General features: G+C 36.7%; 2 protein-coding genes and 1 pseudogene across 3 annotated transcripts; all 3 read right to left on the bottom strand.

The window, feature by feature from the left end:
• Positions 1-270: 270 nt before the first annotated feature.
• LOC143570866 (uncharacterized protein At1g76660-like) lies at positions 271-2,443 on the bottom strand. The gene is made up of 2 exons (XM_077056404.1): positions 2,245-2,443; positions 271-1,595 (listed from the first exon to the last, which is right to left on the bottom strand). The coding sequence occupies exons 1-2, from the start codon at positions 2,341-2,343 to the stop codon at positions 648-650; spliced, it is 1,047 nt and encodes a 348-aa protein (XP_076912519.1). The 5' UTR covers positions 2,344-2,443; the 3' UTR covers positions 271-647.
• Positions 2,444-6,056: 3,613 nt separating this feature from the next.
• On the bottom strand, positions 6,057-11,655 carry LOC143570879 (puromycin-sensitive aminopeptidase-like). The gene is made up of 26 exons (XM_077056409.1): positions 11,579-11,655; positions 10,843-10,941; positions 10,683-10,758; positions 10,405-10,595; positions 10,244-10,318; positions 10,055-10,162; positions 9,703-9,977; positions 9,587-9,614; positions 9,425-9,511; positions 9,320-9,345; positions 9,166-9,229; positions 9,002-9,082; positions 8,879-8,926; positions 8,777-8,800; positions 8,609-8,677; positions 8,411-8,520; positions 8,252-8,332; positions 8,001-8,184; positions 7,771-7,919; positions 7,552-7,690; positions 7,239-7,467; positions 6,982-7,157; positions 6,775-6,885; positions 6,551-6,667; positions 6,380-6,451; positions 6,057-6,239 (listed from the first exon to the last, which is right to left on the bottom strand). Exons 2-26 carry the CDS (start codon positions 10,903-10,905, stop codon positions 6,159-6,161), a joined length of 2,664 nt encoding a protein of 887 aa, XP_076912524.1. The 5' UTR covers positions 10,906-10,941; positions 11,579-11,655; the 3' UTR covers positions 6,057-6,158.
• A 1,675-nt stretch (positions 11,656-13,330) lies between these two features.
• LOC143570880 (puromycin-sensitive aminopeptidase-like) lies at positions 13,331-15,418 on the bottom strand (annotated as a pseudogene). The gene is made up of 9 exons (XR_013142010.1): positions 15,309-15,418; positions 15,150-15,231; positions 14,880-15,063; positions 14,662-14,811; positions 14,444-14,581; positions 14,117-14,345; positions 13,865-14,040; positions 13,655-13,764; positions 13,331-13,429 (listed from the first exon to the last, which is right to left on the bottom strand). The product of XR_013142010.1 is annotated as a puromycin-sensitive aminopeptidase-like (transcript).
• Positions 15,419-17,690: the final 2,272 nt, after the last annotated feature.

The following is a 17,690-nucleotide window of genomic DNA, read 5'->3' as shown; positions in this document are numbered from 1 at the left end:
TGTTGCCGAAGCTGAGCTTGAAGAGCCAGTATCAAACTCTTCTTTTGACTATGATTTGGCCCTACAGTGGTAGAACCTGGTGAACCGGGCGTACTACTTCTCAACCTTCTGTGAACTTTTCTTCTCTTATGATTTTTGCAAAGTAGAAAGTAGAGAATAAAGCCATGAGACAAGAACATACACTCTTTACACTTGAATCAAACAAGCAACCATGGAAAGAAAATGTAATAAGACTTGTATAGTCATTGAAAGTAGTACCAAGTGAATTTTCTTGCTTAATCCATTTGATCATAATACACTTTATACACAACATTAAAGACTTAACAAAAGAAAAACCTGTCTCATGTTCATATGACTAAAAACTCGCTGTGATGGTCAGTCAAATGGCGCTCAATGAGCTACAACACTAAAGTTCAAGCTCACGGGTTTGAATCTTGAACCGGAGCAAGTTTTCCTACTAACCTTGAAACAAAATTTTTTTACTTATGAGCTTATTTAGCTTACATGTATATGCTAGTGTTAGGTTATATGCCCCTTTAAAGCTTGAAAAAAGAGTTCTTTTCACAACAAGAACACCAACCCCAAAAGGGTCATGACTATCCTTCCAATCCTTGGTTACTTGATTTCTTCATCACGGCGTCCAATCATTAGCTGACACTTGGCTGCATCATGGGGAAGAAAGACCAGTTCTTGATTGGCCCGTGCTCTTTCCCGATAACTTTCTCGTTAGTCCACCAATCGGGTTCGGCTCCATCCGTACTATCAAAGTTGAACTCTTTAACCGATCCTAGTGTGGTGGTTGATCTATGCCTCTGATGTCTCTCCATGTCATCACGGCATTCGCGTCCGTTTGCCAGGTCAGCACACCGTCTTCTTTCGACACATCTAACCACTTGTTCGGGCGTGACCTCAAACGACACCCTGTGATCAACCAAATGATGTTGATCGTCTTTCCCACTTGTTGGGAAGTGAATGAAGTGGGGCCCACCGTAATTAAAATTCCCTTCCATGAACGGGGAAGAGGTGCCTGAATTGAAAATTCCGGAGCTTGGTGATATCAGTTGGCCCATTGGGCTTCCAGGGTACAGCTGATAAGATTGAAACTCATAAGGTATAGCATTGTTTTGGTCACACGAGCTCAAAAGCCGAGCATAAGGAACCTCAGGAGACGAAGGTGTGGTCAAGTGAACCGACTCTGGTGGCGGTGTAAAAGGGGCGGTGGACGGCTCAGTGGTGTAAGTTGAGAACACTGGCGGTGACACCAGTTGTGTTTCGTGGGCATATGGGCCAATGGCAAACATGTTATCAGGCCCGTCCGGTGAGTACATGCTGGCGGAGACGGATGTGAAGGATAGGAAGCCGCCAGGCGAATGAGTGGCAGATGGTGGTTCCGAGTGGAGGAAAGATGCAGGAGACGAAGGCGGGGCGATAAAAGGAAGGACTCTTGAATTTTGCTGAGACATGTTTGAAGGCGGTTGAGCCGAGGTTGTTGAATAACCGGGCTCGGGAACAAGAACAGCATGACCAATTCTCTTACCATGCTTTTGTGATCCAAAACACCATGAAATGTTCCAACAGCCTCCCCATCTTCTTTTCTGCATAATATTGATCAACATTAGCTGATAAAATTACAAAATTATCAAAGAATTCACCTTTTTTCTAAGAGAACACCAAAACCTAACTTTTTTAATTGGCTTCTACTTATCTTTCTTTATGATGATAACTAACTCAATCAAACAGGGTAAACACAAGGCAGAAACTTCAGAGTTCAGAACCATTTTTGGTCAAATAAAACCATTCAAGACTGCTTCATAAAGTTTCCAAAATTGTAATTTGCCTATCTTTAATAAAATTACAGAGTTTGTCAGCATACCCTTTTCATTAATCTCCAAAAACAATACAGAACAGCACTTAAAAAGTAATAAAAAAATTAAAAAAAAAATCAAGATGCATGAACTGGTATCAAGAATCAAAATCTTTAGCTATGGAGATGATCAAACATTCAAACAACTAAACCCAGATCTTAAATTTCAAGATAACCATAAACCCATGTTAGAAACCCATCAAATAACAAAACCCATCAAGCAAATGATCAAATTTGCATAACCCAATAAAAAGATTGAATTTTTTTTTTAATTTCAAGAAAACCATAAACCCATGTTAGAAATCCATCAAAAAAGAAAACCCATCAAGGAAATGATCAAATTCACATAACCCAATAAAAAAGATTGAATTTTTATTCACCTGAACTGAAGAAGACTGAGTTGCTCTGTTTTCCGACGACCGGATCGCCGACACGGCGGAGTTAACCGTCACCATGGTATCGTCATACACACCTCTCATCTTCTTCCAAATCAAGAAAGAAACTTTCTCTCTCTAAAACTATCACTTTTGAGGTCAAACACGGCAATGAGTTGAGATTGTGTTTAATTATTTGTATGCAAGTAAAGTAATGATAATATTGGAAATATAAGCTAAAAAGTCTAAGGGTGGTTTCATATATATAGGGTCATAAGAAATGAAGTGAAATTACTAAAGTGCCCTTAAGTTTCATGAAATGGGAGGAATTTAATAGGTGCACCTGAATTTCACTTGCCTTATTGAATGATCCACCTTATTTACTATAGTCATGAAAACCTTTCGCTAATAACTTGTTTTGTCAAAGTTATGTTATAAGAACGTAAAGTAAGTGTTGTAATAAAGTTATATTATAAGTACTTAAAGTAAGTGTTGTAATTACGGGTGCAATTTGGGTTGTAAAGATGAGTAAATATTATTATTCTTATCTTAAATATGTATATATATTTTTTGTTATTGGGCCATAGTAGATTATAAAGGTTGGTGGTTTTCTTTGTATGAGCATAGCAATGTGATGATATTAAAAAAAAAAGTAGTTTTGGTTTAAATTTATTTGGTCAAGTAGTTAACAAAACCAACCTACCTTTTTGAAATATTAGATAAGGTTAGGTGTTCTTTGAAGTTCAATTATTGAGGTTTTTTAGAGTTGTTATAGGGGGTAACTTAGTCATTTGATCGTAACAAAAGTTTATAATAAAGTTATTAAAATGCTAATTAATATTAAAATAAAGAGGATTCTTTGTAAAGTGGGAGTATAATAATGGTGGGCACGTGTGTCCATCCAATTCTTTTATGTGCCTTTCCCTACTCCCCTCTCTGGTCTCTAGGTATCTACGTGGGTCCCACCTTCAAAATATTCTTCCTCTTTTAATTTTACTTAATTGAAATAGAAAAATTACAAAAATAACTTCAAAAAATTATGCTTTTACGGTTTACCTAGTTAAAAGTAAGTCCGATATGGTGTTTATTTATTTACGGATTTTATCTCTCGTATTACGGGGTTGTTTTCGTTTTACATTTCTAATGTTTATATATTTTTTTGGGATTTTAATTTTGTTAATTGTAAGTAAATTAATAATATACTTAGGATTGATGATAAATAAATTTCACAAATAAATGAGATTTTATAGCCCGTTTAAAAGCTATATGGGTTTGGTGAGACCCATGACTCGCTAATTTTTTTACTATAAAATTGTTTCTTAATTATAAATAATTTCTTTTTAAAAGAATCAGATATTAATTTTTAGTATATTCTAATTTATCCGATTTTCATATCAAATATTTGATGAGATTAATTTTTAATATAATGGGATGTTATAACTTGTTTAAGGGTTTTCTGGGTTTGATGGGACCCATACCCGTGAATTCGGATCAAATGCATGAGAAACCTCCATTTATAAATAAAATAATCTGGTGGCTTGAGAAAATGTAAAGATTCTTTTTAACTAATGCCGACTCACACGTCCATCCATTTACTACTCATACACTGCACAAATAAAATAATCTACACCATGTTAGAATTTAAACCTTAAACCTTGATCTTATTTTCAAAAGAAAAAAATCTTTACCGCCTAGCCAATGTTAGAATGATTAATATCTTGTCTAAAGGTGAAAAATTATTTAAACAAAAAATTCTACAAAAATTATATCTTTCATATCCAAAGTACTATATATATATATATATATGCAAGTACACAAAACGTTCAAGTGAATATACTCACCAAGACGCATGCATATGAACACAATGTGAAATGTGGTGATCAAAGATAAATTGACTGAAGATTCAATTTTCTAATACGCGAGTGTGACGTGAACAAACTCATGGATGAATCCCCATAGTTGTTTGTGAATGCAAAATGAAACACCCTGCTTTTATAATGAACCAAAAGCAAGCAAATGCTTGTATTATAAAACTCATTTTTTTAAATTATGACAACAAATTAGTTTTATATATGTAAAGCCAAAAACTTATAACAAATTATTTATATTTGATGTATCTACAAAATGTTGGTTCTCTATAATACAACATTCTTCATATAATCCATCTAAGTGACTCTGCATTTATCATCTTTCATGATATTTCGCTCTAAACTTGAAGAGATATGGCATACAACAATTGGACATGCTAAGTGAATGATTATAACTCCACAAGGCATGAAAATATCACAAAAGGTATAGCTAAAAGCCTAAAACCCATCTGAAAACTGACCTGTCGTGCAATTCGCCACCCTAACATATTGTACACCCAACTGGCCTGTGAAAAGTTTATAGGCACCATATTGAGGTGCATCCAGTATGTTTTCAAAGTATAGCCTCACAGATGGGTGAATGGTACACCCATTAAGCGTGTTATACACCCATATCAGCAAATACACAACATACCATGGTTTTTGTGATTCTAACACAGTGTATTGACATGCCAACTTTGTTTAAAACTTATCCTAAACATTTACAACATGTTCTAAACAATTGCTATTATCTTGTTAGTTGAAAACGTGTCTAATCATGCGTCTACATTATGCAAAAATCAACAAACGGGTCACATAACAACCTTGGAACTCTCTTAATCATTTGAGAAAAGATATGATGCTATGAGTTAAACTACCAACCAACCTTATGATCATTTGTCTCTTATTGAAACTTACTCACTTGTTCATTTAGGACTTCAAACCTTCAATGCACACACAAATGTCCATTTAGGACTTCAACCCTCAATGCACACCAATAACTCAATATGTATCCATGTAGGACTTAAAAGTATTCAATGCGCACAAGGATCGTATGAGCAAGATGGCATACATTATGTTCTCAATTCAATGTCATCTTCACACGTTTGCTACTAAAAATTAAGTTAAAATGTATGCTTCCGCATACATGTCCATTTATGAACATGCAACTTTCCACACACGTGTATTGCCCGCTTAGAACTTCATTTTAAGTGCATATAATTAGTCCCTTGTGACTTCATTCATTATAACCAAAAACAAAAGTTACATAAGTGTTCATGCATTCATAGCTTATCTATACTCATATATTGCCTAAAATTTTAATGCCACTAACAAATCAATTTTGCGAAATGGCATTGATTGAATTTGCGAGTAATTTAACACAATGATCAGCTTAACGTATCACACTTTAAGTTTTACATAAATATCCCAAAATTAGCAAATCACTCACCTTTTCTCATTGATTCGATTGGATCTTAGACTTCCTTAGGATCTAGGACTTGCGTACCAAGTTAAGCAAATTTTACATTCTTCATCATTCTCATTTGGGATGAAAGACCTTATTATCCATAAAATTATCATCATAAATAAAGCATATCCCAACTAACCATTCATAACTTCATTGACCCTTCTAAAATCATTCCAATATCATCCGTCAAAGAGTTAGACATCAAAGTTCCTATTACATAAGCATATGAGTAGTTTACCACCATTCATTTCATTTAACCACACTTAACACAAAACTCTAATTTAGGTCAAATAAAATAGCCAAGAATGGTAATCATAGCTACGTACATGGTCCCAAGGATGGTGCCACCTCAACACGGTCATCCTCACATGCAGCGGCCATACTGGCCACAGATGGTTTACAAACGGTGCGTTGGAGAGAGCAATTGGGTTTCAATAACTTAGGGGGATCATGCTCAAGCACAGGAGTTAATGTGATGATTTAATTTAAATTAAATAAGAAAAAACAAATCTTTTATAAGTACAAGAAAACCAAGAGGGCCATCTTATTATTTATTATTCATTTGCATATGATTGCCAATGCATAAAAACAAAGAGAAGATGCTTCTAAACAGCCAAACTCTTTGAAGCAATCTCATACACATTCTCTGAAAGCCCGTTCGCTGACACAATCTTCTCCAGCTGCGCCTGTTTCCAACATCATCAACAATCTTTATCGTCGAAATACAGCAACATTAAAAAACATTCGGTAGTTTTTTTGTTTTTTTTTTCTAAGTTAGAAACAAGCCCATTTTAAAACAACTAAATTAAAGGATCAAAAACCATACCTTAGCAAGGTTTTGTCGGGTTTCATCATATCGCTTCCACCTAGAAAAGGCTGAAACCATGCGAGACGCCACCTGCAACCAAGAGAAGGGCAAAACGGTAATTTCACCATGACCCCAAAAAAAGAAAAAAGAATTTTTTTCCCCGAAAAATTGGTAACCAAGTTATTGTACCTGTGGGTTGAGTTTATCTAGCTGTACCACAAGTTCACCCAAAAACTTGTAGCCCAAGCCATCTTTCGCATGGAAATTAACAGGTGACGCACAAAATCCTCCAATCAAAGAGTACACCTGTTCAAATTAAAGATTTGAGATAACAAATCATGCATTATAACAAAAAACAAATAGAGGCGGCCAAACGGGTCGTGTAGACTCGCCAATGAATTCTAAGGTCTAACCTTGTTGGGATTTTTAAGGTCAAATGCTGGATGAATCAAAAGTTTGTAAACATTCTCAACATTCCCAGGAACATCCGACGAGGATTGAAGCGCAAACCACTTGTTAACCACCTAAAAATCAAGAAAAAACAAACACGTAACAAAATATCAATATTTTCTTGATAATCCAACATTTAACAAAATTAATTTAGGGTTTAGAGAAGCTACCAGACAATCATTCTGCCATTGGTTATAGAAATCAGCCAAAGCATCGTCACGGGCTTTACCCGGTTTCTGAGCAATGGCTGCCAGAGCTGAAAACTGATCCGTCATATTTGTGGCGGTTTTGTATTCGTGCAACACAAGCCCAGTGACTTCTTCATCATCAAGGGACGCAAGATAACCTTTTTTTCAAAAAGTCAAACTGATAAGTCAACAGTCAACTAGATAAAAAAAGTCTAACAAGATGGCAAAAAAAAAAATACCAAGGGCGGTATTCTTTAACGCCCGTCTAGCCATATTTGCATGGTCAAACACATATTCCTCTAAGCTCCTATTTTCTTGCACCAGATTTAAAAACTCCAGCTTCAGTTCAGAAGCTAACTGTTTTCTGATAAACTTTCTAACTGCATGGACTGCATCGGGGTCGGCAACTTCCATCAGGTCCATTATTTCACCTTCACCGGGAAGAGTTATCGCTTTTGCAATAAATTCCTAAAATACAAATCAATTCAGTTTTCCAATTTCTTCAAATCTAAAAAATAAAAAATAGAAAACGACTAATACAAACAATAGTACCTTGTCAAGACTCGAATCCACAAGAATGCATTTAATACCGTGCACAAACTGTAGATCAAGAACCAAAGCTTTACTTTCTTGGAAATTAACAACTTGACTAAGCATCAACTTCCTTGCCAAGATTTGGCCTGCTTCCCAACTGTAATAACAATAAAAATCCAATCTTATTAATGCCGCTTCTTTCTTTAATGCGGGTTTGTTTCTATTAACAAGAATTACCGATTAAATTCATCTGAATCATGAGCAAGAAGGAAAAACAAATCATTGTCTGTGAGATCAGAGTGTAGACGGATAGGAGCACTGTAACCCCGCAACAAAGACGGAACTGGTTTCTCGGGCACATCCAAGAATACAAATTCTTCTTCACCCTGATGGCAAATTAATATACGAGTGAATTAACAATTTTGAGTTTTTTTGACTTTTCCAAGCCTGGTCAAATACAAAAATACCTTTGTAACTCTTAGAACGGTGGTGTAAACAGGCTGACCGCCACTTGTAACAGACTCTGATTTCCCGTCATGATAAATTGATGACAATGGCATATCTTTACCACTTGAATCGAGAAGCCCAGCTGCCACAGGAATAAACATGTGTTCTTTTACTGGCTGACCTGGCGTAGGCGGCACTGTTTGACTGAAAAAATAAGTTCAAAATAGGTGGGTCATTACATAATATATTCCTTAAAAAAAAAAAAAGTTACCTGAACTTCAAAGAAAATGTACAAGCTTCAGCATTGTAAGAAGAAGTAACCTTTACGATAGGTGTCCCCGCTTGTGAATACCTGAAAACAAGTCACAAGATAAAAAAATCATCTCATCTCATCAAAACTATAAAAGCTAAAAATTGATTATAAACATACCATAATAAGAAATTAGCAAAATCTGCATTATTAGCATCTCGCATAGCAGCAAAGAAATCTTCACAAGTTACCGCTTGACCATCATGCCTTTGAAAATACAAATCCGTTCCCTAAAATAAAGATGTCTCAGTTTTACCATCAAATAATAAATAATATCATAAACATAATACACTTAACCATTTAGCTATCTTTATTTACCTTACGGAACCCTTGGCTTCCCAATAACGTTTTGTACATTCGCACAACTTCAGCTCCCTTTTCATACACCTGTAATCATACAATTAATAAAATCATATTAATTGTCATTCTCAATGCCAAAATGTAATAAATTTACTAAACTAATTACAAAATATATCAGAAGCATACCGTCACTGTATAGAAGTTGTCCATCTGTGAAAAAACATGAAAAGGATGGGGTTAGAAAAAAAAATTGTAAAAAATTTAAATAAACCAGGAAAGGGTTTGAACCTTGATGTAAGAGTGAGGCCTGACAGGGTGAGCCATGGGACCAGCATCCTAGAAAACAGGATAAAAAATAAATATAAAATGCTAAACTATAAAAATTAATTATATTTTAGTGTTTATAAAAACCTGTGGAAATTGGTATGTACGAAGCTTTGAAACATCACCAATCCGCTTGACTGTATGGCTTCCCATGTCGGACGAAAATTCCTGTCACAGGTGTTAATGGTTAAAAGGTTTTAAACTTTATATTTAAAATAAAATCTTTATAAAAGTTAAAAGCATGCGCTTACTTGATCCCGGAAAACAGTAAGACCTTCTTTCAAACTCAATTGGAACCAGTCCCGACACGTCACTCTGCAAACATTTGAGTGCAACGTTTAAAAAAATTACAAAAAAAAAACAGAATATATAGTTTCATATATTTACAAATGGATATAAGCGAACCTGTTGCCAGTCCAATTATGGAAGTACTGCAACATAGAGAACGAATTAGGTAAATGTGATTATAACTTAAACATACATATAAAACTAAAAACAGAAAATAAATACCTCATGACCAATGACACCCAAAATCGCAGCATAATCCGCATCGGTAGCAGTTTCTGGTGATGCCAAAACGAGCTTTGAATTGAAGATCTATTCAGCAACCAAAAAAAGATTATTATATGATATTCGTATGATAAAAAGAAAATGAAGAGTCAACACACATACATTCAAGCTCTTGTTTTCCATGGCTCCCCTGTGTCAATCACAAGTTTAAACAAAAACCAAATTAATATATGTACACAAATATATGAAATACAATGAAATGAAAACAGATCACCTACATGTTAAAATCTGGAACAGACACAATATTAAAGATATCAAGATCATATTCGCGACCGAAAACATCTTCATCCCATTTCATGGCTGCTTTGAGAGAATACATCGCGTGTTTGGTCTTTGGCAGATCCTGTGGCGGAGTCCATATTTTCAATGCAACTTTACGACCCGAACACGTGGTGAAAGTATCATCTCGGCTCTCTAACTGACCCGCAACCAAAGCAAAGAGATAGCACGGTTTCTTGAACGGGTCCTCCCAAACAGCATAATGATTTCCACCCTGCAACAATTCCCAAATATTCAAAACACATCACAAAAATACATATAATAAATAATATACAGAGTATATTTTCTTACCTCTAAGTATCCTTGTTCAATAAGATTTCCATTAGACAACAATACCGGGTACAGTGATTTATCGGCCTCGATACGACAAGTATATTTTGCCATAATATCAGGACGATCCTGAAACCATATACAAAAAGTAAATTAAAAAAACAAAAATAATAAGAAGAAAGTAAATTCATAATCACTTCAATAAAGAACCTGATAAAATGTTATCTTTCTAAAACCTTCTGCTTCGCATTGTGTGCAGAAATTACCAGACGACTTGTAAAGACCCTGTATTAAATGCAACTTTATAACATAAATCCGAAAAAAGATAACATCCAAAACGAAATTTTAATATAATAACAGTTTTACATTACCTCTAGCGATGTGTTCTTATGTGGTAATATCTCAGTAACAGTTTCCAAGATAAAATTCCCACTTGGAAGTGAAGAGAGAGTAAGATGTCGTAAATCCAAGTGAAAATCTCCCTCCTTTAGTTCATTGCCGTTGACTTTGACCGAAATCAGCTTGAGGTCAACCCCATCCAAGACCAACGGGGAGGCGGCACCTGTCCAAATAACATCATATTAGGTTAAAAGAGGATATTAACTATTAAGTAATTTTATTTTGCATCAGTAAAAATTGTAAATCAAACCATCAACTCTAGGAACGACACTGATTTTTGCACAGACAGTTGTTTTTTCTTCGCCCAACAAAAAGGATAAATCAACCTGATCAACAAACTCATTAGTGTGCAACATTAAAGACAAATCCTAAAAATGTAACTAACAAAAGTTGTTAAACCATATACAAACCATATCAAAGTAGTAATCAGGTAATTTGTAATCTTTCAGAAAGATCTCTTTTGGAGCATCCATACTTGTTTGTCTGGTTGCCTAAAGATCAAACCTTTCCTACAATCACAACCATGGTAAAACAGTAAAAAATTAAAATACAACAATTTATATCATTCTGACTGGAATATAGGGGTGTAAACAGTCCAAGCCGCTCGCAATACTCAAGATCGCCTAGAAAAAAGCTCGAATCAACCCGAGCTTAAACGAGCTAGACCCTAAAAATAAGCTTGTTTAATAAACAAGTCTGAGCTTCTGAGCCTAAACGAGCCGACTATTTATATAAATTTTATTAAAACTATTTAGCATATATATTTATTTAATCATTATTAATACAAATAAAATAGCAATAAAAATAACTAAACAATATATATAATCATGTTATATATATGCATGTAAAGTTATAATTAAAAATATATATTAAAATAATTATAAATATATATAAGTTAATTAATAGTTAATAAACGAGCTGAGCTCGAGCTTGAAACACTACTCATGCATTGAGCTCCAGAATATAGCTCGAAAAAAGCCGAGCTCGAGCTCTCTGTAAGTTATACGAGAGCCTAATCAAGCTCGCAATTGGATCGTTTACACCCCTAAATAAAAACAAGTCAACTGTTTATTAGGAACAAATGAAGTTAATTTCCTTTAATCTTCACAATTCTTGAAAACAAAACCCTAATTATCAAATACCCACATGAGATGATGAATCGATTCATCATCAACTAATCAAGATTCCAGTAGATTCACAAAAAGATTAAACCTTTACCACTATTAAACCCTAAATACCAAAACCCCATCATCATGAAGCTACTAGATGAGTGTTTGTCAACAAGATTTTTCGAAAGTAGGGCCAAAAAAGAAAAAGAAGAAATTAAAACAAATAAATCTGAAATAAAGTGAAAGTTAAAAAGATAGTACCTTTGAAGTGGGTGAGAATCAGATAGCTTTGAGAAAACCTAAGATGAAAGTACTAATATGTCTACTTATATAGTGATGTTGATGATGGCATATGATTGCTTGCGTGTAGATAATATTATTGCCAGCCCAATAGATTCCAATATTAATTTATAATTTTTTTCTTATAATATGTTTATTTAACTTAATTTGCTCTTAATCAAGTTGAGTTTATGTATTTTTTAGTTAACAGATGAGGACGAATTTCTTTCGAAGACGTAACGGATTTTACCCAAAGAATTAAAGATGGAGACGAATTTCTTTCAAAGACGTAACGGATTTTACAGAATAAAAAATTGATACAAATTTCATCATGCTTAATGGTCTGCGTGGCTTGGTTTGCGTGATGGAGACTTTTGCGGTGAATGGATTGTATGGTGTCAAGATGTCAATGGTTTATTTGGTCAATGTTCGTGAAAACCAAAAATGTTGATATCTATTTTGTTTATTTTGACCAGTTAAATGTCAATTGTGATCAATTTCGTATTATTAAAACTAACGGTATGAATATAAAGGAAGTGAATAAGCTATGGAGAGAAAAAAAAACGATAGCTTGACAAAATTTGTGTTGAATTGAAGTGTTTTCCTTAAATTTTATATGAAAAAGACTATATCTGATTCATTTTAATTTAAAACCTTTACTTCGATGAAAGTGGGGTCACTAATTCGACTACGCACTATAGGTCCATTTATCTACAAATCAAGTGCAGTCTTGATAATAAACAAGCTCGGATCTATGAAATACCAGTTGAGGTGGTATTCAAGATCCGAAATAGAGAAAAAGATGAAAATGAGTCAACCAAACCAAACTAACAAGCATCATTTCATACTGTGTATAGCCAGAGATATTACAATTCCTGCAAACCGATTTTATACGAGAATATCAAATAAACAACGTTCTTAACGAATGCACATAAACGGCTAACCCATATCGTGAATATGAACAAACTATATATACTTGTATACTTGATCCAACAACAAAATGTTGGTTCTCTTTAGCAAAACATTCTTCATATAATCCGTCTAGGAGACTCGGCAATCTAGGGCCTTCTTATTGTTATTCATTTGTATACGCCAATGCATGAAAACAAAGAGAAGATGCTTCTAAACAGCCAAACTCTTTGTAACAATCTCATACACATTCTCTGAAAGGCCCGTTTGCTGACGCGATTTTCTCCAGTTGTGCCTGTTTCCAACGTCATCAGCGATTTTATTCGTCAAAATGCAATGTCATTAAAAAACATTCAATAGTTTTTTTTTTTCTAATTTCAAAACAAGCCCGTTTTGAAACAACTAAATTAAAAGATCAAAAACCATACCTTAGCAAGGTTTTGCCTGGTTTCATCATACCGCTTCCACCTAGAAAAGGCTGAAACCCATGCCAGACCGCCATCTGCACTCAAACGAAGGGCAAAACGGTAATTCTACCATGACCCAAGAAAAACAAAAAATAGGTAATTAAATCATACTCACCTGTGGGTTGACTTTGTCAAGTTGTAGCACAATTTCACCCAAGAACTTGTAGCCCGAACCATCTTTAGCATGGAAATTAACATTTGAAGCACGAAAATCCTCCAATCAACGAGCGCACCTGCTCAAATTCACAGTTTGAGAAAAGATATCACATATGATATAAGAACAAAAGGTAAATAGAGGTGGCCAAACGGTTGGGTTGACCCACCAACCATATTATCTTTACGTTTGCATTTTATAAATAACTAACATGTTACGAATGAAAATAAAAATGAAACTTGCAGTAGCCCGTTTCATTTTAAGAGTGCGTTAACCTTGACCGTTAAATCCAGAAAAATCTAACCTTGCTGGGATTTTTAAGGTCGAATGCTTGATGACTCAAAAGTTTGTAAACGTTCTCAACATTCCAGGAATATCCGACGAGGATTGAAGTGCAAACCACTTGTTAACAACCTAAAATTTAATTTAAAAAAATAAAAAAACAAACACATATAACAAAATTCCATTTTTTCTAGAAAAATTAAAGCATCAATTTAGGCGATAGATAAACTACCAGATGCCTCAGCTGCCATTGGTTATAGAAATCAGACAAAGCATCATCACGGGCTTTACCCGGTTTCTGAGCAATGGCTGCCAGAGCTGACAACTGATCCGTCATATTTGTTGCGGTTTTGTATTCGTTCAACACAAGCTCGGTAATTTCTTTATCTTCAAGAGATGCAAGATAACCTTTTTTTCAAGAAGTCAAATTGATAAAGTCAAAAACCATATAATACAAAAAGGCCGAAAAGATTGCAAAACATACCAAGGGCAGTGTTCTTTAACGCCCGTCTAGCCATATTTGCATGGTCAAACACATATTTCTCTGAACTCCTATTTTCTTTCACCAGATTTAAAAACTCTTGCTTCAGTTCAGAAAGTAACTGCTTTCTGATAAATTCTCTAACCGCATGGACCGCATCCGGGTCGGCTACTTCCATCATGTCCATTATTTCACCTTCACTCGGAAGAGTTATGGCTTTCGCAATAAATTCCTACATTAAACAAATCAATCTAGTTTTCCAGTTTCTTCAAAATTTAAAATACAAGAAAAGAAAACCGTTCAAGTAAAAAGGAGTAATAAAAATTATACCTTGTCAAGACTCGAATCCAAAAGAATGCATTTAATACCGTGCACAAACTGTGGATCAAGAACTAAAGCTTTACTTTCTTGGAATTAACAACTTGACTAAGCATCAACTTCCTTGCCAATATTTGACCAGCTTCCCAACTGTAATAACAATAAAAATCCAATCTTTTTAATACCGCTTCTTTCTTTAATGCGGGTTTGTTTCTATTAAGAAGAATTACCGGTTGAATTCGTCTGAATCATGAGCAAGAAGAAAAAATAAATCATTATCTGTGAGATCAGAATGTAGGCGGATCGGAGCACTGTAACCCTCGCAACAAAGACGGAATCGGCTTCTCGGGAACATCAGAAAATATAAATTCCTCTTCACCCTGATTGTAAATTAATATATCAGATACAACTTTGACTTTTCGAAGCCTGGTCAAATGTAAAAATATACCTTTGTAACTCTGAGAACAGTGGTGTAAACGGGCTGACTGCCACATGTAACAGACTCTGATTTCCCATCATGGTAAAGTGATGATAATGGCATATCTTTACCACTTGAATCGAGAAGCCCTGTTGCCATGGGAATAAACATGGGTTCTTTTACGGGCTGACCTGGCGTAGGCAGCACTGTTTGACTGAAAAAAAAAGAGTCAAAACTGATGGGTCATTATAAATGTCAAAATGCATACATAGCAAAAACTTTAAAGAGAAAAAAATTTACCTAAATTTCAAAGAAAATGTGCACGATTCGGCATTGTAAGAAGAAGTAACCTTCACGATAGGTGTCCCCCGCTTGTGAATACCTAAAAATTATTGAACCGTAAATCATTAGAATCATTTTATCCAAACTATTAAAACTAGTAACTGATTATAAGCATACCATAATAAGAAATTAGCAAAATCTGCATTATTAGCATCTCTCATAGCAGCAAAGAAATCTTCACAAGTTACCGCTTGTCCATCATGCCTTTGAAAATACAAATCCATTCCTAAATAAAAACGTGTCAATTTAACCATAAAATAACCACATTAGAATCATAAATTCAAGTAGGCCTTCATGCCTTTGGAAGTACGTTTATGTTCTGTTTATTTATGAAGAGGTAGGTCCCAGCAGGGCTCAGTTGGTCCCGCATGACTCACCTTGAACAGGGATGTCTGCGCAAAGACCATCTACTCCCGCAGGACCCACCATGCTCAGAGAAGCCTACGCGCAGTATGCAAGCTGCATACGCAGGGAAAAGCCTCCCAATGGTAAAGTAACCCGCCTGTTCCCGCAGTTGCGGATACAAGCCCATCAGGGAAGGCTACCCCGCACAGCATAGCTACACGCATAAGGCTTAACACTTACAAATATTCAGTGTCACCTGAAAGAATGAGCAAAGGCGGGAGGGGGAAAACTCCCGCCAAAATGGGGCCAGTCCGTATGATGGAGGATCTTTTGCGTGATACCTGACGAGGTAAAGACAAAAGATCTGACCAAGAATGCGACAGCTCACTGACAGCAGCGTGGCAGACAGCACGCCACAGCACTGTGACCAATAGCCCGCCGCCTGCGCACCAACTCCTGCCAGACCACGTGCCTAGCCTGCCAGTTGGTAGAAGACGAAGAGTGCACGGCACGCCTGCTCTGTGTCAGCCGCTACCTATCCACCACTCACAGGTAGGGGCACGTGCATAGGTTACAGTTGGTAGCGTGTTGGGGCCGGCTAAAACCCCTTGGAAACCCACCTTCGGCTATAAAAGACAGCAAATGGTATTATCATTTCATCATCTACTATCTCGTATAACTTACTTGATAATTGCTCTAATAGTATTCATATACTTTTATATTTAAAGAGCAATATAGACTGATTCTCACGCCGGAGGGTGGTCACAAGGAGGAACCCCCCCCCCCCCCTTCTCAGTGACGAGCTCACGGTGTCTGTTTTGCAGGTTCCCCTGAAGTACAACTTACTCTGCTGGACCTAACCTTCGAGGGAAACATTACTTAGCCCCCAGATTACCCATAATCTGCCCGGGGTCACTTAGTGTTTCTTCATTGGCGCCATCCGTGCATAAAGCTAGAACTACATCTTTCTCCAGTTTTTCAAAACCTCCAAGATGACTAGAGAAATTCCGGTAACCACAACCCCAGCCACTGGGGTAAACACCGGCAACACAATGTTTACAAACACTACCCCAGCCACCCAAGCTGGGGCAAGTGAAGTACATTTTACGAACACTACCCCAGTCACTCATGTAGGGGCAAGTGGAGTAAATATTCCACTGGGATTCACTGATGCCCAGCTGGAAAAACGAACTCGAGCCCCTCGCCAAACACTTGATCAAGTGAAGGCATGGGCCGAGGCACGTCAAAGAGAATTTCCAGGCTGAGTTGGACGAACGCTTGCGTTCAGTCCAACAAGCTGAGGAATTCGGTAGTACTCGCCAGCACCTCAACATGAGTAGTGAGTACGAGTACTCAGACGACGAGAGGGAAGACTCCGACACACCCGACGCGAACCCTCGCCATAGGGCGAAAGGGAAGCGTAAGGAAACGGATCCCCAGCCAAAAAGGAATTTTGGGGAAGCATTCCAACCAGTCACGGAAAAAAGCTCGCGTGACTTCTCCAAGGCCTTTAGACCTACTGCCACAAACGCAGGAAGGTCAAAATTTGCAAGGGACATTGCAGAAGCAATCGCCCCGAGGAGTGCCAAACAAATGTCCAACATTGGCACATACGATGGTCTATCCGACCCAGATGACCATCTGAACAGGTTTCATTGCGGGGGCAACCGTCAGTAACTGGACGGAACCCACGTGGTGCTACATGTTCCAGATGACTCTGGTAGGAGCAGCCAGAGCATGGTTCGACCGTTTACCGGTCCACCACATTTATGACTGGGCAGACTTCAGAACAAGTTCAGTCAACAGTTTAGTCAACAGAGGAAGCACACTGAGGAGCAGTGGACGATCCTCAACTGTGTGAGAGAAGAGGATGAATCCTTACTGGACTTCATCACCCGCTTCAACTCCAAGAAGCTGAGTCTGGGCAACATCAGCGAAGACCTCGTTCGCCGCAGCCGCTTTCATTCAGGGCGCTGAGTACCCAGAACTTATCCGCACTCTGACAGGTAAAGACGGCATGCCATCCACATGGGATGCCATAATGACGGCAGCCAAACGCTTTGCCGAAACGGAGAAACAGCTGGGAAGAGATCTCCCCCAGAATTACAAACCTCTACACACAGAGGACAAGGAGAACAATGTGAGAACCGCCCG

The sequence above is a fragment of the Bidens hawaiensis genome, unplaced genomic scaffold, assembly GCF_021521415.1.
Source record: "Bidens hawaiensis isolate Kalapana, Puna unplaced genomic scaffold, B.hawaiensis_p1.1 tig00025169_1, whole genome shotgun sequence".
Lineage (NCBI taxonomy): Eukaryota > Viridiplantae > Streptophyta > Magnoliopsida > Asterales > Asteraceae > Bidens > Bidens hawaiensis.
Note: the sequence above shows the minus strand (reverse complement) of the source record. Positions and strands in the feature narration are given on the sequence as shown.

Bases quoted from the DNA above. Each gene is read 5' to 3' on its own strand.
- LOC143570866 (XM_077056404.1), bottom strand. From the start codon at position 2,343: ATGAGAGGTGTGTATGACGATACCATGGTGACGGTTAACTCCGCCGTG. The intron at 1,596-2,244 runs GTGAATAAAAAT...AATATTATGCAG, and splicing joins CTCAGTCTTCTTCAGTTCAG to AAAAGAAGATGGGGAGGCTG.
- LOC143570879 (XM_077056409.1), bottom strand. From the start codon at position 10,905: ATGGATGCTCCAAAAGAGATCTTTCTGAAAGATTACAAATTACCTGAT. The intron at 9,615-9,702 runs GTAGGTGATCTG...TGATTGACACAG, and splicing joins TCTGTTCCAGATTTTAACAT to GGGAGCCATGGAAAACAAGA. The intron at 9,230-9,319 runs GTTCGCTTATAT...AAATGTTTGCAG, and splicing joins CATAATTGGACTGGCAACAG to AGTGACGTGTCGGGACTGGT.